This window comes from Balaenoptera borealis (assembly GCF_965194805.1).
Source record: "Balaenoptera borealis genome assembly, chromosome: 18".
Lineage (NCBI taxonomy): Eukaryota > Metazoa > Chordata > Mammalia > Artiodactyla > Balaenopteridae > Balaenoptera > Balaenoptera borealis.
In genome coordinates this window covers 26598723-26622044 of record NC_138877.1, presented here as the reverse complement: position 1 = coordinate 26622044, position 23322 = coordinate 26598723, and the positions used below count along the sequence as shown (strand labels likewise).

At 36.1% G+C, this 23322-nt stretch overlaps 1 protein-coding gene across 7 annotated transcripts in view; it reads right to left on the bottom strand.

Moving 5' to 3' along the window:
• Positions 1-1099: 1099 nt before the first annotated feature.
• Positions 1100-23322, bottom strand: part of ELF1 (E74 like ETS transcription factor 1) — a 104529-nt gene continuing 82306 nt past the window's right edge. For 5 of the 7 annotated variants that reach the window (XM_082365466.1, XM_082365467.1, XM_082365465.1 and 2 more), the window contains 6 exons: positions 19905-20012; positions 18173-18340; positions 12611-12694; positions 11693-11885; positions 10300-10743; positions 1100-3093 (listed from right to left, as the gene is read on the bottom strand). In XM_082365466.1, coding sequence (XP_082221592.1) covers positions 2499-3093; positions 10300-10743; positions 11693-11885; positions 12611-12694; positions 18173-18340; positions 19905-20012 — 1592 coding nt within the window. In that variant the 3' untranslated portion in view covers positions 1100-2498. The remainder of the gene's footprint in view (positions 3094-10299; positions 10744-11692; positions 11886-12610; positions 12695-18172; positions 18341-19904; positions 20013-23322) is intronic. The other 2 variants (XM_082365470.1, XM_082365471.1) reach the window with 2 other exon arrangements.

Below are 23322 nucleotides of genomic sequence, written 5' to 3'. Positions count from 1 at the left end.
CCACACTTCCACTGCAGGGGGCGCAGGTTTGGCTCCTGATCAGGGAACCATGATCCCACATGCCAAGCGGCCAAAAAAAAAAAGGAATATATAAATGTGTAACTGAGTCACTTTGCAGTATAGAAGAAATTAACACTGTAAATCAACGATACTTCAATGAAATTTTTAAGAAAAAGAATGAATGGAAAGTGAGGAAAGCAGCACGTTTATAAGTTAAGGACAGTGACAGTAACATTGCAGGTACTTCCTTAATACATGTTGAATCAATGATTTGATGTAGAAAGGCCACGTACTGAGTCAGAGTTATGTCCCTGTTCAGGAGTTCAGTATGGTGAGATTATATTAGGGGTTGCATGGCTAGGGTTCTAAGGGAGGAAAACTTTTCCTTGATCCTCTTAGGGTCCCTGGCTGGGCCTAAAACTCAAACTGACAAAGACATTAAAGAAGAAAAGCATACAAATTTATTTAAGTTTTCCGTGACATGGGAGCCTCCATAAGGAAATGAAGACTCAAAGAAATGGTTAAGCCTGAACATTTTTATACTAGGTTTGATGAAGAATGGAAAGTCATAGAAAAACAATGGAACAGAAGGGTATGAGCTAAGGGTAGTAAACTGGAGAAAACTAGCAAGGCCTGTTCCTTCAGATTCTTCTGTGTTTCCCTCCATCTTCAGAGATAAGAATGCTCCTTTAAAAATCATATTTGGGAAGAATATTAACTGACATGAGGAAATGAATAAGTGGAAGTTACTACTGGGTATAGGGGTATTGGATTGAGATTTTGTTACATTTTTCTGTTTCTGTGTTTTCCAAGTTGAACAATTAACTGATCTAATTTCTAATTAGAAAACTTGTTTTTTAGAGTGTGTTTAATATTACTGCTGGGAACATTTTATTTTCTAATTTTTGGAGCTTCGTAATCCATTATGTCGTGTCTGGAAACTGCCATTTGGCATGGTAGAAAGGAAAAATGAGAGGATGACATTCTGCAATTCTAATCTAATGGAGGCTGTTATATAAACGTTTAATAACACTGTAATACTAGCAACATTGTCTGTATACTTGTTCTTAAGGAACGTTTTCTTGAAAACAAAAACACAGAATTTTTACATGATTTATTTAATAATAAACCAATTAAAGATACAAAAACGTTTAGAGGATTCCAAAATTTAAATTTTTGTTTAAATACAAATTCACTCTGTAACATGAAAACATATAACATTAGACCTCTAAACATAATGATTCTTTCATCTACAAAAATTTCTTTTTGCTATACTAGAAAATTTGCAGAAAACAATTTTTCTTGTGAAATTAAATGTACATTATTTACAGTTGAAAAAATCTAAAAACTATTTCATTTCAGAAACTGGGATATATAATGTATATCTTTGTATGCAATTCCCCCTCCCCCCACTCTCAATAAAAAAGATGATCCAAAATATAAAGCAATTATGCTTTTATAGCAACTGACTACTCAGCCAGATTAGCCCAACGCTTGGTTGCTTTCTGGGGCCTTAAAGAGCCCTGACTCTTTCAGAATAGCAGTATATCATTTAGCACTCAGCAACATAAGTTTTTTACTAGTGGACCACCGTGCACAGTGGCCTAAAGAGTTAATGAACAAAGTATTTAGGAGGAATTCAGGTTCAGAGCAAATCTTAACAGGTAACAGAAAAATGAATTTTGTAGGGTCATTAATTTTTCTGCAATATTTTAGCTATATTTACATTAGGAGATAAGCTTAAAACATAGGGGTTAGAATCATAAAATTTAGAACTAGATAGGAAATTGGAGATCATCTAATCTAATCCAATACACCCCTCCTCTTATGATACCCAGAAAGATCAAGTGGCTTGCCCAAGGTTACAAAACTAGTTAGTAGGAGAGCCACTCTTAGGCTGACGCTTTTATATTATCCTGCTTCTGAAACAGGTTCAACCATATCATGGGCACATTTCGATTTTTAATGTTATATTTTACATAGTCATAGTTCAATATACAGTGCAACAAACTAAAGTCGATCTAAGTGAAATCATAATTTTAACAAGGCATAAAATAGGTGTCTTGCATTTGAAAGAGTCAAGACTTAACCTATACAAGTGGAATGAAAATAGCTCCTATATAAATTTCCTGATGTCATATTTAAGTACTGTATTTACAAAAGAATCAGAAAAGCTACTATGATGTAAAATTTAAAAAGAAACTTTAAAAATGCTTATGATATAGCCATTGAAAAAAATCTCAAAAGAATGTCTTCATAGTATAAAACACCTGTTCCTTCACAATTGAATTCTGAAACATTTGAAGAGCAAAAAGAAACACTTGGGTTTTCCTCCCTCATCTAACAAAGTCAAAATTAACTCTAAGTTATTATTTTTAACAAGTAACTATAAAATTAGGAACATTTGGAGAATTTACCTTAGAATCAATCAATAGTTTGCATACAACTGAAAATGTTCAATTAAAAAACCACCATCCGTAATTCCTTTGGTATATTACTTAGAAAGAGTTGGGTTCCAGCAGTTCGTTTTTTATAGCCACCTGAGAGGTAAATCCATTGGATACCACCATCACATAAGGCTGTGACTGCTGCTCAGTTTCCCCAGTGCCTTCTTTCAAATTATCTTCAACCTCCTTTTTCTCTACTTCCTGTATATGAGTTTTTGTTTCTTGAGCTTTGATAACTGAAGTGATTACAGTGCCAGGTGGGTGAGTAACCAGTTGTGAATTGCGAGGAGAAAAGGTCACCACAGGTGTGGTAGCGCTGAAGGACGGAGACGAAGCCACGCTGACGGTTCCATTGCAAATGGACTGAACATTGCTAGTAAGAACCTGCTGTACGTGGGCAGGACTCAGGACAATGGAAGGAGGAGAGCCCGGCTTCTGCGACTGGAGCACAACATTTTCTTTCAGTACTGTCATGGGCTGTGATGATGGAATGGCTTGTAAGATAAATTTCTGAGATCCAGCACCTGATGATGGATCTGTGCTGGCTATAACTGTTGTGATTGGCACTGTCTGAAGTGTTACTGTGTGCAAATGCTGATTCCCAGGAGATACGACCACAGGAACTTGGGCTGGAGCCTGTATAGTCCTATTGAGATGATGAAATAAAAGTGAGGAAATTAGCATATTCTACATTGTTTAAAACTTAACATTTGACAACTCACTTTGACAAAACATGAGTTATTCATTTCAAATGCTCCTTCCCATATTTTCAACACAACATAAACATTGTGCCAGACCCTGCATTAAACACTCTACATACAGAAATCCCAACACAAAACTCTCAGTCCATTAACTATGATACCATCTGGTGGAAAAAAAAAAAAGTTTATACGAAGTGCTATATTAACACAAATGGGGAAGCAATTTTGTTGGGGGAGGAGGATATCAAAATGTTTCCCAAGGAAGTTATGTATAAGCTGCCTGAAAGAAAATTAGGGACTTTTAAATAAACATATTGGATTCACTATCATTTTAATATTTGAGGGGTAATGTCATCAATATACCCAACCAAATTACCAAACTTCACATAATTAAAATTGTTTTCAACCTGTTTTTCTATATATATAGAGAAAACGCTCAATTAACTAAAATAAAAAACACTTCAATCTTAAATGTATATGAGAGAATTATCCGAAAAATTTTAATAATTCATGGTTCATATTACATAAAACAAGTCATGAATATAATTAACTCATGAGGGTTCTTTAGGCTGGCAGATAGAACAAAAAATAAGGCCAAACCTTGGCAAAAATAGAGGCGTTTTAGCAGTTTTCTCAGCTCAAGTAATTTTCACAAATTTTAGTCATAAAGATACAATTTTAACATAAAATCCTTTAACGTAAAATCCAGTTTATGTAAGGTTGTTAATTCCATTTATTGAAGAAAAGAGGTACATAAATGATATTATAAGTCAATCTAATTTTAAAAGTTCACAGCTGTGAAGTTTATAGTTGTTGTTAATTGTTAATAGAAAACAAATGCTGTTGAAAAAAACTCAGCATCTGGATCTCAACTGTGTTTCCTCTGAATTCTATAAAGCTATTTTACAAAAGAGAGATGATTGCTACTCCAAATGGCTAGGAGCTGGATTAGTCCCCATAAACCAAATGTTAATTATTGCCAGGAGACTATCACAGGTAAATTTTAGCAAGTTACAATTATGTGGCCTGTCACATGTGAGAAATGAAATTCTGGAGGAGAAGACAAATGGGCTAGATGGAAAGATGACTCAGCACAACTCAGGAGAAGTTCAAAGGAAGCAGAAAGACGCACGATAACTGGAGCCCACCCATACACGTAGGATACTGATTCCCAAGTTCAGTTTGCCACCATAGTCACCACTGTGAGGAGTAGTCTACAGCAGGAGATCGGCAGCTCTGTTGAAGGACATTGCTAGAAGAGAATATGAGTCAGGTAATGAAGATTTAATAGGCTGGCAGGGTATGGCCAGATGTACTAATACTATTGGGCAGGCAGGGATGAGTTGGAAGGATACAGAATAACTTCGGGAACTAGGGCACTTTTCCAAAATACACTGTGCCTCCCCTTCTTCCCTGCCCGCCTGAATCAGGATACCTTGGGTGGAATCTAAGCCTGCAAATGGTAGCTGACATACCATTTTTTAAATAAAAAAGACCCAAGGGCTTCCCATGCCAAGAGTTCATGTACATGTACATATAGATAAAATAGAACTTGGCATATAGGAAGCACACAGATTGTATCTATAAATATGTATAGCCTTGCCACCCTATAAGTATTATCCCGATTTTCCATATGAAAAAATTAATGCACAAAGTAGTTGAACAGCTTGCATAAGGTGAGCAGTTAGATAAGAAAAGGGGTCATTCAAATGCAGAGCCTATGTGCTTAACCATTACAACATACTGTCACTTCTTAAGTCCTGAATAACTTCAGCCAAAGATGAATACTTTCTATTAGATCTTTAAACTGTGGGGAGTTACAACCTTTAATACACACCCCTCCCCTTCCTCTTTCCCTCTCTCAGATGTGGCATGAGCAATACTGTACTTTGAAAATTTCCATATTGCTCATCAGGGCTACCACTAGACTTTCAATGCTTTCATTCAAGTCAGAAAAAGATGTCTCTTTCCTGAACACCTGACTGCCATCTGACAGAAAATAACACCTGACTGCCATCTGCCAGAAAATATATATACTGAGACATATATATATATATATATCTGCAGATATATATCTTCAATGTAAATATATTAGCTTATTTGAACAAATTCTAAAACAATAAATTTTCACTAAAAATTCAGAGATTAAAGGATTAAATATTACGCAGCCTTTTCCCAACCACAGGAATTTTAAATTATTTTTTTCTTAGTTAATGATTAAACTGTCAGTTGTGTCTCGTTATATTATATAACAAAGGTTATATTACAGTTAACTACTTTTAAAAAGTTTAAGCTGCTTGTAACCAACTGGTACAATACTGGTAATTTAAAATTCCTCAAACTTTCTGAAGAAAGATATACAATATAATATTTGGCTTTTGCTGAATATCAGATGTCAGAAAGTGTCATTTAATTGTTACAACCACCTGTAAGCTTAAATAATATCATCTTCATTTTATAGATGAGGAAACAGACTCAGAATAGTTAGTTAATATGATCCAATGTCACATCTAATAATTGACAAGGCTGGAGGGCGAGGTTATGCCCACATTCTTCCTACTCCATTACACTGCTTTAAAATGTATAATGTATACATTATACATTTTTAGAGGCTAATTTATTTAAAAGACCCTAAGACAAACTATTAGTACTTGGATAAACATTATAGAGAAATAAGTTATACTGGGTTGGTATATGGACTTGCAGGTTTACCAAGGAACAATTTATGAAAATATTTTACCAGAGGTTTATTTTTGTGAAGCCAAAGTTAAAATTTGTAAAACTGAGCATATATACCCTAAATCAATTAAGAAAAGTTTAATCAATTTCAATATAGATATAGCTGGCCTTCCATATCCACAGTCTCCACATCCGCAGATTCCACCAACCTCTCTGTTGGAAAATATCCACGCCCCCCAAAAAAAATTTCCAGAAAGTTCCAAACCACAAAACTTGAATTTGCCACATGCTGGCAACTATTTACATAGCACTTACTTATAATACTTAGGTATTATAAGTAATCTAGAGATGATTTAAAGTATATGGAAGGGTGTATGGAGCTTATATGCATATACTATGCCATTTTACATAAGGGGCTTGAGCACCCTCAGGTTTTGGACTCCAAAGGGGGTTCTGGAACCAATCCCCTGAGGATACTGAGGGATAATTCTATGTGCAATTATGTGAGATAAAAAGAAAAGAGCAAAGGAAAAAATTGAGAAAAAATATGTTGCTACTTCATTGTAAATAAGTGATAATTCATGTGATTATGTGAATTAACTGACAGTATGGCAAATCATTAAGTTCACTGCTTTAGACTAAACTGCTTGCATTAAAACACTATCTCCACCAGTTACTAGAAGTGACCAGGCTCCGTGGCCTCTCCTTGCCTCTTGTTTCCTCAACTGTAAAACAGGAATATTACCTACACCTCACTGAGCAATAAGGATTTTCTATACATTAATATATGTAAAGTGTATAAAATATAGAGAGTTCTTTGAAAGTATCAGCTCTTGCTGTATATTAATTTAATAATTAACCTAAATTTAAGTCATAAGTATTTGACCTTCCCTCAACTATAGAAAAAATATTTCAAAGGTCTTTGATTTTATTAAAAAGTAGTCAAGAAAGACATAGCCAAATTTCTGTTACTTTTCTTAGTAGTGATAATATGATTATTTAGGATGTCTCTATTTTTTTTTTTAATTAATTTATTTGGCTACCCTGGGTCTTAGTTGCGGCTCATAGGACCTTTCAGTTGCAGCATGCATGTGGGATCTAGTTCCCTGACCAGGGATCGAACCCGGGGCCCCCTGCATTGGGAGCGTGGACTCTTAACCACTGGACCACCAGGGAAGTCCCAGGATGTCTCTATTCTTAAAGAGTGTACACTGAAGTATTTAAGGGTGAAATGTCATGGTGATGTCAACTGACTTGACAAATAGCCAAACAGGAAAAAAAGGGTATAAATAAATATATAGAGAGAACAAATAAGGCAAAATGCTATCAACTGTGAATCCAGGTGGATGGTATAGGTGTTCAGTGTACTATTTCAACCTTCCCATATTTTGAAATTTCTCATAGTTAAAAGTTGGGATAATTACAGTGAAAATTAGTAGGATTTGGGGGAGGAAAATAAAATATAACCAAATGAGAGAAGAATTTTATTTTAAAGTCAAATGAATGATTAAGAATGTATGTGGGGCTTCCACAGTGGCATCGTGGTTAGGAATCCTCCTGCCAATGCAGAGGACACGGGTTCGAGCCCCGGTCCGGGAGGATCCCACATGCTTTGGAGCAACTGGGTCTGTACGCCACAGCTGCTGAGCCTGCATTCACTCTAGAGCCCGCCAGCCACAACTGCTGAGGCCCGCGCACCTGGAGCCCGTGCTCTGCAATGGGGGGTGCCTCTGCGATGAGAAGCCCGTGCACCACAAGGAAGAGTAGCCCCCGCTCGCTGCAACTGGAGAAGGCCCACGGGCAACAGCGAAGACCCAATGCAGCCAAAAATAAATAAATAAAATAAATTTATATTAAAAAAAAAAGAATGTATGTGGATACATACGTACATTCATATAAATACATAATAATTTCTACAAGAAGAAATTGTGTTTTGGGAATTCCCTGCCGGTCCAGTGGTTAGTTCTCGGAGCTTTCACTGCCATGGGCTCGGGTTCAATCCCTGGTCAGGGAACTAAGATCCCTCCCACAAGCTGCACAGCATGGTCAAAAAAAAAAAAAAAAGAAAAGAAAAAAATTGTCTTAAAGCTTGAAAAGTTAAATTTTGTATTTCTTCATTTTATAAGTAGTCCACTTAGAGAACTCATTATTCTAAAAGGAGATAAAGAATGATCATATACACTACTTCAAAATAAATTCTATAAATATGAAGGGGTGTTCTATGTCAGACTGTGTTAGGTGCTAGGAAAAGGACAATGAATAGAATCTAGCTCCTACAGATTTAAATGTATAGCAGGAGACAGGCATTAAAGTCACCTGAAACACCTGGTTTATGTACCAGAACGTGGTACAGGCAAGAAGTAAGCTTTAGCTGGAGAGCAAGGAAGGAATTATGAGTAGAGTGAGAGCTGGCAGTGAAGGCTACAGAAATTGGACTGCACTCTGTGTGCAAAACAGATCTAACAAAAGCTGCAAGAACGCACTATCACGAATGCTGACTCTTGAGCCCTTAAACAAAGAATGGCTCTGGTCAGAAACATCACATAATGATATGCATCGGTAACATGTAGGTTGCAAGAGAAAAAAATAGGAGAAACAGGAAGCAGGCAGAGAGTCCACAGAACTCTGAGACTGTGGAAATGAAGATTCTGAAAGGTACACCAAAGACAGTTTGAAAATCAGAGGTAGGGAGTGTAATTACAATGTTTTAATATCTGGCAGTGAGTCTTACTCAGAAATTGACATTCAGAGTAATAAACTATCCAATATAATACACAATTTACTATCTTTCAGAGCTAAAGGTATGTGTTTTTGTTGCTCTTGTTGTTTTTCTTCTGGTTTGTTTTTATTCTCAAGGTCTAAAAAGGAAACTTTGATTAGAGATGCTAAAAAACAACTGAATCAGTCCAAGAAGGGAGTCCCAGTGATCAGCTGTGGCCACTGTATGTTTCATATCAACACAAATACATACAATGATAAGATGACAAAGAGCATAGAAACCAATGCGAGGAACCACATAATTTCCATTAGATATTCAGTCATCGTAAGTAACCAACAGAACTTAGAGGAAAATAAAACATTAAAAGGAAAATATAGAGTTAAATAAGTACTTCTTTAATTAGGATGGAAAAAATGGGATCTTTCTACTCCTTACAAGTCAACGATTTAAGAGAATTCAATTCTCTTAAATCAAACTTGTCAAAAGTTTAAATGGACCATACAAGGAAGACTGAATCGTCTATAAGGCTGTTTTGATTCTAGGTAATGTATACTTCAAGATCAACTGAACAAAAACCCAGCATTTATATTCTGGAATATACAACTGTAAGATTGAAGTCAGCTTATGAAAATAATCAAAGAATCATTTTTACTGGATTTGGAAGGGCTCCTATATTTTATTATAATTCATGTTCTGGAAATTCATGGCAGTAGAAATGGAAAAACAGAACCTGAAAATGTCCATCTAATTTTCTGCCTTCCTCCCTTTTCCCCATTCTAAATCAGTCAAGACCAGTCCCAAGTGTCTGCAATAGAGCAGTCTAATTTGTTGTTTCATGTCTTTTCTGGGGTTATGAGGCAGATTTGATTTGATTAAACCACAAAACTATTCTTCCAACTCTGCCACTCTAAAAGCCTGAAAAAGAGGACCTTCGATTCTTGGCCTCCAACCTGTTTGAACTTTAGAAGTATTCTGGATACTATCTGAGAAGATAGTATCTTCCCAAGGACTAATGTGTATTTCTTAGAACTCAATGCATTCCAAAGGGTCATGATATGTAAATTTATGTTAAATTTTTACAGCTTCTAACTTTGTTTGAAAAAAGATCTGAAACTATTCTCTGGATTTTCTTGTATGTGGATCCCTTCTTATATGGATCAATTCAGTTACACAAAGCTATAGAGAACTGATTCAAATTGATTGAATAACATCAAGTAATGTCAAAGTTTAAAAGTAAGGAAATCAGGGTCTTCCCTGGTGGTGCAGTGGTTAAGAATCCGCCTGCCAATGCAGGGGACATGGGTTCGAACCCTGGTCCGGGAAGATCCCACGTGCCGCGGAGCAACTAAGCCCGTGCGCCACAACTACTGAGGCCACACACCCAGAGCCCGCGCTCTGCAACAAGAGAAGCCACCACAGTGAGAAGCCCGCACACCACAACGAAGAGTAGCCCCCGCTCCCCGCAACTAGAGAAAGCCCACGTGCAGCAACGAAGACCCAACGCAGCCAAAGAGAAATAAAGTAAATAAATTTATAAAAAAAAAAAGAGTGCTTTAAAAAATAAATAAAAATAAGGAATCATTGATACAATCACAGGACTGATGCAACGCTGCTGAAACAATCTGTTGACCAAGAGTTCTAGCTTGACATCTATATAATTTTTATTTTCACTTCTGAATCCTGACACGTTTAACAACGACTCTGGTCAGAAACATCGCACAACGATCTGCACCAGTAAGTTTAGTTTTCTCACCTAATACTCTGAACGGAAGAATTTAATGTTTCATCCTGCATGCTACTGGTTGCTTCTCCTTCTGGAACAGCTTGTACTGGCTGTACTACATGAATAGTCCGGAAGAGCTGGGTAGGATATGGAGTCTGTGTGGACTGCATTGTCCTAAGAACCTCTGATGGCTGTGCAGGTTCCACAGGATCTTTGGGTTTTGCAGCTTTAGAATTCCCTGGTTTTAGAACTGTAGTGGCTCCTCCTTTTATCCCTGGACCTGAAGATACTCTCGATCGACTTGCCTGGTTCCTACTCGAAGTGGTTGTTGAAGACAGTGATGGATCTGAAGACTCTATGCTGGAACTTGGATCCTCATCATCTATATAAATAAGGTCTTTCGGCATATCCTTAAACTGATACACCAAGCGCTGACCTTCTACTTTTGCCAGAATACCCCTTTGGTAATAGTACCTATTCAAAGCAGACAATTTCATCAATATTGTATTCAGTTATACATAAACTAAAATAATATTCAACACAATAAAAATTTATTAATCATAAACAAAAGTTTAAAGCTGGAAACAAACAGGTGAGAAAAGACTTTCTAAATGAAGGGTAGTTATTTCTCTTCCATAGCTTAATTATAATGTCCCTAACCTGTTTAAATTTGCTTCAGTAAATCTGAAACAATTTTCTGTATAAAACTTAAAGATGTACAAATAGAAATGATTCAAATTCTGTCATTTATTTTAATTAAATCAAGGACCTAAAAAGTGTGTGAGTTAAAAAATAAAATGCCAACTGTAACTAAATAGTTCTGGTTTAAAAAGGTTACCAAGTTCTCAGATCACTGATATTTCTAATAAATCTTTCTCAAATATACCCAGATCCTGAAGACTAAATGACATGATCACAAGAAAAACAAACTAAAAGTGGGTTTAAGTGATACATTTGTTCAACATTTTCACAATGGCTAATATTATGCTCGAAGCATTAATTTATTCCAACACAATATATTACACATCATACCTGAGATTCATGTTTAAAAATGCACCCTCTTATTCAGTACCTGCATTACCACTAGTTGTTACTTTGTGCTGAACTTACGTTTAATGACTCAAAACATGTGAGCCTTGTGGTCAATTTACAATTTCTGATGATAGCTTAACATTTTCTGATCCCTTCATAAATAAAATATCTCATTTGCATGAAGATTTGGGGGGAGGAAAGAGAACATTTTCCCAGATTGGAATAAGATTTCAACTTAAATACATACTCATTTCTATAAGAAGTGTGGTTTTAGCCCTTCAACAATAAAATTCACCATTTCTTTAACCCACGCACTTTTTAGAAGTCACCTACTTTTCAGTATTTAGGAACCGCTACTGGTCACACAGTGAACTATGGAAGCCTCACGTACCTGAGGGCTCTTCCCATGGTCTCATAATTCATGTCAGGCTTGTTTTTGTGCTTCCCCCACAACCGGGACACTGCTTTAGAATCTACCAATTTAAAAATGCCTTTTTCTCGCTGGGTCCACTTGATATATTTAGGACAAGTAGCTTTGTCCTGGAGCAGTGCCAGTAAAAACTCCCAAAGATAAATTGTGTTTCCTGAAACAAAAGCAATTTCTTTTTAACTGCCCAAAATTTCATTTGAAAGAACACAACTAAAGGTCTTCTTAAGTTCCATCTATAATTATACAAACATACTACACAGTTCAGTTAGTACTGGTGATATAATGGTCATAATTTTTAGGGTCTAACATAGATCTTTTTATTAGTCCCGTATAAGATGTCTGAACAGAGCGATCCTGCCAATTAGATGTGTGATGACTTAGGGAGAAAGCATTTTGAGACAATTTTTTTTTTCACCCTCTTTAAGAACCGTTATTACGCCGAAGAAACTGAGAAAGAGTTGTACAAAACCTTTCAATAGTTGTTCTTTTTATATATAAAGAGCCAGCAGATTAGCCTTAATAATTTTCTTCAAATTTGGGCAGCAGTTATGAAAATACTAAAACTCCAAGACAATGTAATAAAGTGTCTATGAACTGAAAACCTAACGTGGCTGAATTCTTCCAAGAGGCTCTTTATTAAATGAAAGGATGGATTATTTTGACAGGTAAGTGAAAATCTCCTAGATGGATTTCTTGGACTACATTATTACCAGTCCTTCTACAGAAGGTGGCAACTGTATCTTATAAGCATGTGGCAGCAATAAGATCCATTTCAATAAAAGCTGGTGGTTTCTACTTACAATATGCAGACATTTTAAAGCAATCTGAATGTCACTTGACCCGTAAGTATTATAGGGAAGTTACAGTAGTAGTACTTACCCTTCCCATCTTTGTTTTTCTTCCTCACAGATATGTTTGGTGTACTGGCTGGGGAATCTGGTCGTGGTGGTTTAGTTTTTCTCCCTGAAATCACAATGGCTCTACATAAATATGTGCCCTCAAAAGAGAGAGGGAATGGACAATTTAGCTGTTTATAAATGCTGTTTTGTCATTGATCTTAAATTTCAAGTGCCAAATATTTTATACATGGAACACATATATTGGTCTCCTAAATGCTATTTATTAAAAGGAAAATAACTTCAGTAAAAATTTGACATTAACTTAGGTTAGATCACACTTTTACGTAGAAAACAATACTTTGGCTCATTTGTAAAAATGAGGTTAAGTTTAAACTTTACATTTTGTCTTTGAGGTGACAATACTGCCACTGCTTTCTTAAAATCTGGGGGAATTTTCTTGATGCTGATAAAACTTGGGCCCAAAAAATAAGCCACACAGGTTTGTCTGCCTCTTGGTTAGTTCTCAAATACTGGAAACTACCCAAAACTTCTAGAGATATAAAAAATAAGTGAGGCTGAATTTTTGTGAACCACATAGTCAATTTTTATTTTCTTGTGCATTTTTAAACATCTCATTCTTCTATATTTCTTTCAGTTTACGGCAAACAAATTTACTTTATGATTATCCATCATCCAGTCCTAAACAAGTCCAATGCAACAGAGTTAAACTGTATTTTGTGCAGCCTTAGTCTGGGTCAACCAACTATTCTAAAACTGTGTTTGTGATCTTTTTTTTGCCACTTATCTAGAACCACAACTCGGCAGCAACGTTGCCTGTGATTTAGGTTAAGCTGATGATGCTGTCTGAACAGACTACTACCCTGTATATGAGAGACAATGAAGATTAAGCATAAATAGATACTTTAGTTAGTACCATTTACCCCTACATTCTTGAAGCTGACTCTCTGATCTTAGATCATAAGGGTGAATGCTGGTGTAATATAATATAGGCAATAATTTAGAAAAGCAGAATTCTAGAGCTAAAGTCGCAAGGTTAGTGACAATACATCCCAAGACAAACTGAGTAGGAAAATGTTTCTTATTTTGTTTTTTTTTTTGTTTTTTGCCCATGCCGCGTGGCTTGTGGGATTGTAGGTTCCCCAACCGGGGGTTGAACCCAGGCCCTGTGCAGTGAAAGCATGGATTCCTAACCACTGGACTTCTGGGGAATTCCCAGGAAAACATTTCTGAAGTTAAGGTAAGAGTCAAGGAGAAGAGGGTCAAAAAAGTTACTCTTAAGGCCAGGTCCCTCTTGAAACTACCAGATGTATAAACGTAGACCCTAGGAGCCTGGTGTCTCAACTTCCATCATTACAGACATCTGCAGAGAACCTCTGCATGACACAGAGACTTCTAGCTAACTGTGTTCATGATAGTAAGGATTGGGAGAAGCCAGACTTCAGTTAGCTCCTATCCTTCCTCCCATCTTATTTTGTGCTATTTATTGACTTGCTCTGATAGATAATATTTTCTTTATCCCACAGTTTTCCTCCACTCGTTTTAGTCATGGCAGATACTGTCAGTAGCCTACCCAATATCCATCCTCTCCATCATCTTCCTTACTGTTCACGGTGGCGATGTACACAGCTCCACATGAATTACAGATTCGTTGGGTATAGAAATTCTGGTAACAGTTATTTCTTCTCAGTACTTTGAACATATCCAGCCCTTCCAGCCTTTATTGGGAGTTTGTAAGCTGCCAATCCAATAATCAATCCTCTTCAGGTAATGTAGATCCTCCCTGGTTGGTTTGTTTCTTCTTCTTCTTCTTTTTTTTTCTTTTCTTTTTTTGATGGGGTGTGGAGGGTAGTCTTTGATGTTCCGCATTTTTACCATAATATATTTAGGCTTGGATCTATTTTAGTTATGCTACTCAGGATTCACCATGCCAGGATTAACATCATTCTGGAAAATTCCTCAGTCATTATCTTTGAATACTGCCTCTTCCTCACTCTACACATTCTCTCCTCCTAGAGCTTTGATTAAACATGTAGACCTTTTCATGCAATCTTCACATCTCTCTTTCATATTTTTTATTCTACATCAGATCTATATTGGAGCTCACTAATTCTCTCTTAAGCAGTGACTCATTTGCTGTTTAACCCATATATTACGTGTTCTATTTGGTCCCTTATCATATCAGCCTTTCACTTTAAATAGGATGTTAGTCTTTCACTTTCTAAAAACAGCTTTATTGAGGTATAACTGATACACAATAAACTGCTTATGTTTAAAGTTTACAATTTGATAAGTTCTGACATATGTATACACCTGTGTAACCATCACTACACTCAAAGATAATAAACATATTCTTTGCCCCCAAAAGTGCTTTGTGCCCTTTTGTAATCCTTACATCTCACCTATCCCCACCCTGCCCAATCCACTCATATATTTTCTGTCATTATAGATTAATTTACAGTTTGTACAATTTTATATAAACAGAACCATACTCTTCTTTTTTGGCAGAGGGGGAGGGAGTCTGGCTTCTTTTCCTTAGCATAATTATGTTGAAATTCATCCATTTTTGTTTTATGTATCAATGGTACATTTCATTTCATTGCTGAGTGGTCTTTCATTGTATGGATATACCACAAATTTGTTTATCCAATCAGCAGCTGATGGACGTTTGGGTCGTTTCCAGTTTTGGGCTACTGCAAATACAGCTGCTAAGAACCTTCATTCATGCATAAGTTTTTCTATTAAATGTATGGCTTCATTTCTTTTGGGTAAATACTGAGTAGTAGAATGGCTGGGTCACATGTTAAGTATACATTAAGTTTTTTAAGGAACTGCCAAACTATTTTCCAAAAATATTTCCTCCATGCAGGAAGGTGGGGTAATCATAGGGCTCACCTCATTGGTTTCCTGTTTCCCAGGGATCACTCACTTTTGTTGACAGATGTCCACCACTTTCTTTAGTACCATTGCTTCATATATTTTATCTGTGGTTTTAGCTGTTTCAAACAGGAGGGTAAATCCAGGTTCTGTTTTTGTTGTGTTTTTTTTTCCAGCTTTATTGATATATAATTGACATATTGTGTAAGTTTAAAGGGCACAACATGATGATTTGATATACTTATATATTGCAAAATGATTACCACAGTAGGGTTAGTTAACATATCCATCACTTCACATAATAATCACCTCTTTTTTGAGAACACTTAATATCTATTCTCTTAGAAATTTCCATGGTCACCATGCTTGTACATTAGTCCCCAGAACTTACTCATCACATAAATGGAAGTTTGTACCCTTTGACTGACATCTCCCCATTTCCTCCACCCCGCAACAAACACCATTCTTCTCTCTGTTTCTATGAGTGTGGCTCTTTCAGACTCCACATAAAATGATAGCATACAGTATTTGTCTTTCTGACTTATTTCACTTAGCAGAAAGTCCTCAAGGTCTGTCCATGCTGTCACAAATGGCAGGATTTCCCTCCTTCTCACAGCTGAATTATATAGTCCATTCTGTGTATTTACATATCACATCTTCTTTATCTGTGGATGAAGACTTAGTTGTTTCCAAATCTTGGCTACTGTGAATAATGCCGCAGAGAATATGGGGGTGCAGGTATCTCTTTAACATCCTGTTTTCACTTCCTTTGGATATATACCTAAGAAGTGGGATTGCTGAATCATACGGTGTTCCTAGTTTTAACTTTTTGCGGAACCTCCATACTGTTTTCTACAGTGGCTGTACCAATTTAAATTTCCACCAACAGTGCAGAAAGATTTCCTTTTCTCCGTATCTTTACCAACACTCTATCTCTTGTCTTTTCTATCACTTTTTCTAGCCATTCTATAGGTGTGAGGTGGTATCTTACTGTGGTTTTGATTACACTGCCCTGATGATTAGTGATATTGAGCATCTTTTCATGTACCTGTTGGCTGTTTGTATGTCTTCTTTAGAAAAACGTCTATTCAGGTCCTCTGCACATTCTTTAATTGGATTGTTTTTTCGCTATTGAGTTATACAAGTTGCTTATATATTTTGGATATTAACCCCTCATCTGATATATGATTTACAAATATTTTCTCCCATTCTGTAAGTTGCATTTTCATGTTGTTGATTGTTTCTTTTGCTGTGCAGAGTCTTTTAGTTTATTGTAGTCCCACTTATTAATTTTTGCTTCTGTTGCTTGTGCTTTTGGTGACATATCCAAAAAATAGTTGCCAAGTCAGGTTCTGTTACTCCATCTTGACTAGAAGAGGAAGTTTCACCTGGTATTTTTTAATAGTCTCATTCTTTGACAATGTTTTATATTCCCTTGCATTAATAATTACAATCATATTCATTGAAAGTTTCTATTTGATAATCCTATTATCTGAGGTTCTTAGCAAACTAACCTTAGGGTTTTCTATGTCTGCTGCTTCTCATTCAGGAAGTATCTTTCTTATGCATTCTGTGATACTGAAATGTGAGTTCACCTTCAACAGGGTTTTATTTGAAGAAATACTGTGCAGCCTGGATTAAACGTATGACGTGCCAAAGCAATTTTACAAGAGCTTCGCCTAGTGCCCAAAGTTACTGCCAGCCAGGGGCCATTGTTATGTTAATTACTTGGCTAGAAATTCCTAAAGTCAGTAACAGTTTAAAATCTAGTCATAAACCTAAGTTAAGACAAATCTAGGATTATGAATTCTCAAAGGAAAAATTTTTCCACCCAGCTGAGAAATACAAGCTTCTTAACATCTGTCCGTGCCAAAGGGTGGACTGTTTTTCCCCTTAGGGTATAGCTAAGGGATCCCAATTATATGCTGAGGTCTCTGTCTAATACCCCATCTTGCATTGGACCAAGACTTAAGCATCTGCCTCTACGTGGGCAATAAAACCAAGCCCCTTGGACATCCAGACTGACATGTCCTTCTCAGCCCTCAGAGCTGCTGCAGTGTCAGCTCACTCTTATTTTCCTCTGCATTTTTTGGCTCTTGGAATTTCCCTTACTTTCATGTGAAGTTAGGTTATGTGGTGGCTGGTGATGCCATCAACCAAGATATTAAACTCAAAAGATTAAACAAGCTGGAGTGGAATCAAAAGGCAATGAAATGGGAAGAGTATCAGTGTTAGAATGTAAGTATGGTCCTAATTTGTGAAAACTTTAAAATTCCCTCTAACACATGCTAACATTTCCCTCTTCAATTACTTACCTGCTGATTTCCAACTTGTATTCTTCCCACTGGAATCCTATATTGGAATCTATGCTGGTGGTTTTCAAACTATGTTCTGTGGGAGGAAACTGACCTCAGCCCTTACCCTTGAGCTCTTTCTGAGCTTGGATGAAAGAGTTTAGATAAAAGATTGAGGCTTTAGAAAGTTGGAAAATCCCTTTTCTGTGAGATAGACCAAATATTCTAAATGTATAAAAAAGTATAAAATAATTCTTTAAAAATGAATCTAATACGAAGAAATAACTCTGTTTTGTACCTTCAATTTTTTCTCACATAAGTTTTAATTGGGGTAGAAATATCCTCGAATAAAAGTTATATTTAGATTCCACATCAAGAGTTGACTGTTTTCCCTTAACAAATTAACCACCCACCTTTCTTTCTCTTAGGTTGTTCTGGTGATGAGCGTCCTGGTGAGTGTGCATATGTCTCTTGAACGTGCTGAGTTTCCATCACTTCAGGAATCCCATCTAATGTGACGGATACATGGGTGATTGGGGCAACAACAATGTCATCTTCAGATGAACTAAATATATTATTATCTAATGGAAATAAAATCAACTAATTGTAATCAACTTTGTATTATAAATCAAAATTTATAATATTATAAATTAAAAATATTTCCTGTTTCTTTGAAGATTAAAATAGAAATAAGATTTTGAAATCTAGTCCCTGCTTTTTATTTCCTCTGCCCTAAGTCAAGTACCCTGAGGCAGTCCAGGCTTGACGGGACTATTCAATGCCCTCCTTACTTGACTTCCTATCCCCAGTCTATCTTGTCTCTCTTCTCCATTCTTCACATTGCTGCTAAAGTTTTTCTTTAAAACCTAAGTCTGGCCTGACCATATTATTCTTCTCTATAAAAACTTTACACCCTGAAAATTAGAAAGAAAAATAAAATGGACATATCTTCCCATAGTTTACAGGGGGAAAAAAGATAGGAACAACCCCAACTCCACAGCATGCCATTCTGAGCTTCCACAATCTACAAACCATTATGAAGCTTATACTTCAGCTATACCAAAGCATTTTGAATCTCAAACATTTCATTGTTTTTTTTTGCAGGTCTGTGTCTTCCGTTCAATCCCCTCCGCCTACCTTGAATGCCCTTTCCTGTCTCCTCCACCCATGAAAAGCTTATTTGTTACTAACAGCCCAGGTCAAAACACTGCCTCCATAAAGCCTGTCTCTGGTGTTTTCAGCTAGAGAAATCTCTCCTTCCAGAACACTCTGCTATCCCTCTCATGGCCTTTATTTTTGGCTTTTACAGTTATTTACATAAATAACTATCTTCAAAAGAAAACTGTCAGCTTGAGGAAAGAAACAAGATCTGTTCATTTCTACATCATGTTATTGCCTGATACATTGCTGTGCATATAGAAAATATTCAATAAACATCTTAAATTGATTTAATAATAATTAATTTTATGAGTTTGACTACTTTCTTGTCAGAAAAGTCCAAAGGAGAACATGGATTTAAAAGCAGATCAATAAATGTGGCAGTGAATTTTATGCCATGAAGTCTCAGAAAACATTTCAATGGATTTTTGCCTATTCACTGATGAATACTGACTAAAGATCAATAAAGATCAATATTGACTAAAGATCACTAAATTATAATAGTTTGGGCCCTAAATACTTCACCAATGAGGTTAAGAAGAAATTCTGCATAATCTGCTATTTGACAACTAAATTACTTTTTTATCCTTAATGTCCTCACTCGCCAAATTAAAAAAAAAAAATCTTGTTTAACTGAACACTTTAGCAAAGGTGCCTCAACTAGTACTGGTACTGTACCTTAAGATGCACTTGGGACCAAAAAAATATAAAACATGGTCTCTGGTCTCTTGATATTTATCATCTGAGAGAGAGATGGCAGAAGAGCTTTTCAAAGCATATAAACATGGTCCTACTATATAGCACAGGGAGCTATATTCAATATCCTATGATAAACCATAATGGAAAAGAATACAAAAAAGAATGTATACATATGTATTACGGAATCACTTTGCTGTACAGCAGAAATTAACACAATATTGTAAATCAACTACACTTCAAAAAAAAAAAAAAGCATATAAACATGAACAGTCATAACACAACACTCACTGATGCGCTTTTCGTCCAGCATAGGGCCAGGAGAATCCATATTGAGGAGTGCTTCAGCAGCCTCGATAGTTTCAATTGTTTCATCCCCATTATGACAGGAAGCTTCAACTACAATACATTTAAAGAGAAAACAGAATTAACTACAAGACATTTGTTCTTCTAAAAAGCACAGATTCAGGAACTCCCTGGTGGTCCAGTGGCTGGGACTCAGCACTTTCGCTGCCAGGGGCCCAGGTTCAATCCCTGGCCGGGGACCTAAGATCCCATAAGCCGTGCGGCGTGGCCTAAGTAAATAAATAAATAAATACATTAATTAATTAATTAATTAAAAAGCATAGATTCTCATCTCTTGAACCAGGATACATCACTTAATACTCTGGTTGATAACCATAGTTTGTCTCAACATATAAAATCTATACTGATAATGACTATATTTCTCATTTAAAACTTTGCAAGATGTGGGGGTTTTATTAAAAATAACAACAACAACAACCAAAAACCTCTGCAAGACGCTGGGAGGTAAAAAAGTAAGCAAAATAGAACTCATACTCTAGGAGGAAAACACTAGTCATTTCTGATAATTCTTGTATTTACAGGAATAGTAACCTAAGATGTCACTGGGCAGGTCGTGCTGTTTCTGTTGACTCCATACTTTAAAATAACTGGGTTGATAGTTTTAGGTCCCTTTCAGCTCTAACACTGATTCCAATACTCTTATTAGTTCACTCATAGGAATGAATATGAGTCTCTGTTAATTTCTGAATCTTCTTCCATTCTTCTATAATTAGTGAATTGCCACCATCACCAAAAGTTTTAGTCGTAGTCACATTATTAGAATCTAAACACTCTTTGATAATTATAGTATTCTGGTACCTTTCTTCTCTAATGTGTAACATAGAACACTAATTTCCCTACTGTGAACTGTGCCTAGTCCAAGTAGTTTTTTATGTTCTTTAAAAGTATTAAAATACAAATGAAAATTAATCCAAGTACATGCTAGACACTCGACACTTCTCTGCATCCCAGAGAGATGTCCAAAATAGCTGCACAGTGAATTCCCTGGATGGCTTTTAGCCCCTCAGTTCTAGGATCAGCACCAAGAAACTAAATAAAGAGCTACCAATGCTCTCTTTTCAGGGATAAATTCAAGTTTCCTGAATGTGGTATTTATCATCCATAATCCCTTGTACTTACTTGCTATATTTTCCCCTCAATATTGACAAAATTACACATTATTTTTAAAAACCTGAAATATATATATATATATATATATATAAATAAAATCATGATTTTCAGATTCAGGGTTGGATTGATAGTATATAACTCAATGAATATAAGTCTTTTAATTTTATAAAACATTAGAAAGTAAATATAAACGTAGTACTTGAAGCAAAAGTTCTTTTTCTCAATCAAATGAATGAAAGTGATCATTTATACACTGTCCTCTCCCTATTCCTATTCAATCCAGAGAAGCAACAAAATCATTTTCCTCTTCATTATTAAGATTATAACCAGATTTCCAAGAAATCTGTAGTTCTTTGAAATTTACCTTAACTTTCCATTAGAATATTATAACATTTATTATCCTAAATATTTCCTAAACAGTTCACACGCTCTTTTAGACTGAAGATTTCCAAGAATCTACAAAATTCTTCGTTGATTCCAAATCCCCAGCTGGCAAAAATAATGAATGACTATCACTCTTTTTTTTTTTTTTTTTTAATTATTTTATTTTATTTTTTTTTATTTTTTTGGCTGTGTCGGGTCTTTGTTGCTGCACGCAGGCTTTCTCTAGTTGCAGCGAGGGGGTCTACTCTTCGTTGCCGTGTGCAGTCTTCTCTAGTTGCGGAGCACGGGCTCTAGGCGCACAGGTTTCAGAAGTTGTGGTTCGCAGGCTCTAGAGCACAGGCTCACTAGTTGTGGCGCACGGGCTTAGTTGCTCCGCGGCATGTGGGATCTTCCAGGACCAGCGCTTGAACCCGTGTCCCCTGCACTGGCAGGCGGATTCTTAACCACTGTGCCACGAGGGAAGCCCCGACTATCACTCTTAAGTAACTGTACAAGGAAATGTGGAAGATACAATAGTATAGGACATGACCTTTTTCCTTATCTATTGGTAGCGGATACTTAGATACTGTCTAAGAAAATAACAAAGTGATCAGTTTTATGGTATACAGCAGGCTGACTACAGGCACTGTATATCATTATAAGTTAGGAAGGCTTCCTGAAGAGATGGGTTTAGCCTGAGTCATTTAAGATAGCTAGAATTTAAATACTTTGAGAGGAAGAGAGAGAAATTAAAGCAAGAATAATAGTAGAAGCAAGGGCATGAGAAGAAGTATTATGCATTTAAAGAAAATGAGATAATTTTCATTTAATTATATAATTATATAATTTTCATATAATGGTCTATACCATTAGAAAGCAAAATGTGTAATTGCTAAAGATTATTATAATAACGGCATATTAATTAATTTGCTTTACAAATTGACTAATGTGGCTGACTGCCTCCCCAAGGGAGGAATCCCACAATAGGCATGGACTGCTGAAGGAGCAGAGACCAGAGACAATTCCTGAATGATGCTTTCAAAGAAGTTCTGGATCTCGGACTATATACTAGTCAGCTCCTCTCAATTAGGAAAACCTCCCAACAAAGCACATTTTCTCCCATAAAATACTGGCTAACACTGGGAGTCCCGACAACCTGCCAAGCCAGAAGAGAACCTTCTTCTTCCAGATATGAAAGATGTATCTGCAGAATTCCAACCTTCTGGGCTCCATTCCCTCAGCTAATATCTTTGAACCCAAATATCTATAGGTCACAGGGAGGACAAGGATCAAGAAGACAGCCAACATAAAAAGAAGCAAGGATTTTAATCTAGCCTGGATTTCTCTAACAGCAACTTAACCCTTATGGAGTCTTCTTCTTTTAAAGGCTTTAAGCTTTTCCTCTTAAGGCCAGTGCTCACATTTCTGAGTTACTACAAAAAGCACTCTAGAGCACCTGAATAGATTTTTGACTAGTTTTTTAATTCTAAAAGTAGGTGTCCTTTTCACTTTCATATCAAGATATAAAAAACTTCATTAGGAGATTCAGAGTCTTCGTTAGGAAACTACTTCCCCTAATTATAATGAAAAATAAATCAATTAAATTTTAATTATATATTCTATTAAAAACAAGTGCTTAACTGACAAAGGATTAATCTCCAAAATTTACAAGCAGCTCATGCAGCTCAATATCAAAAAAACAGACAACCCAATCCAAAAATGGGCAGAAGACCTAAATAGACATTTCTCCAAAGAAGATATACAGATTGCCAACAAACACATGAAAGAATGCTCAACATCATTAATTAGAGAAATGCAAATCAAAACTACAATGCGATATCATCTCACACCGGTCAGAATGGCCATCATC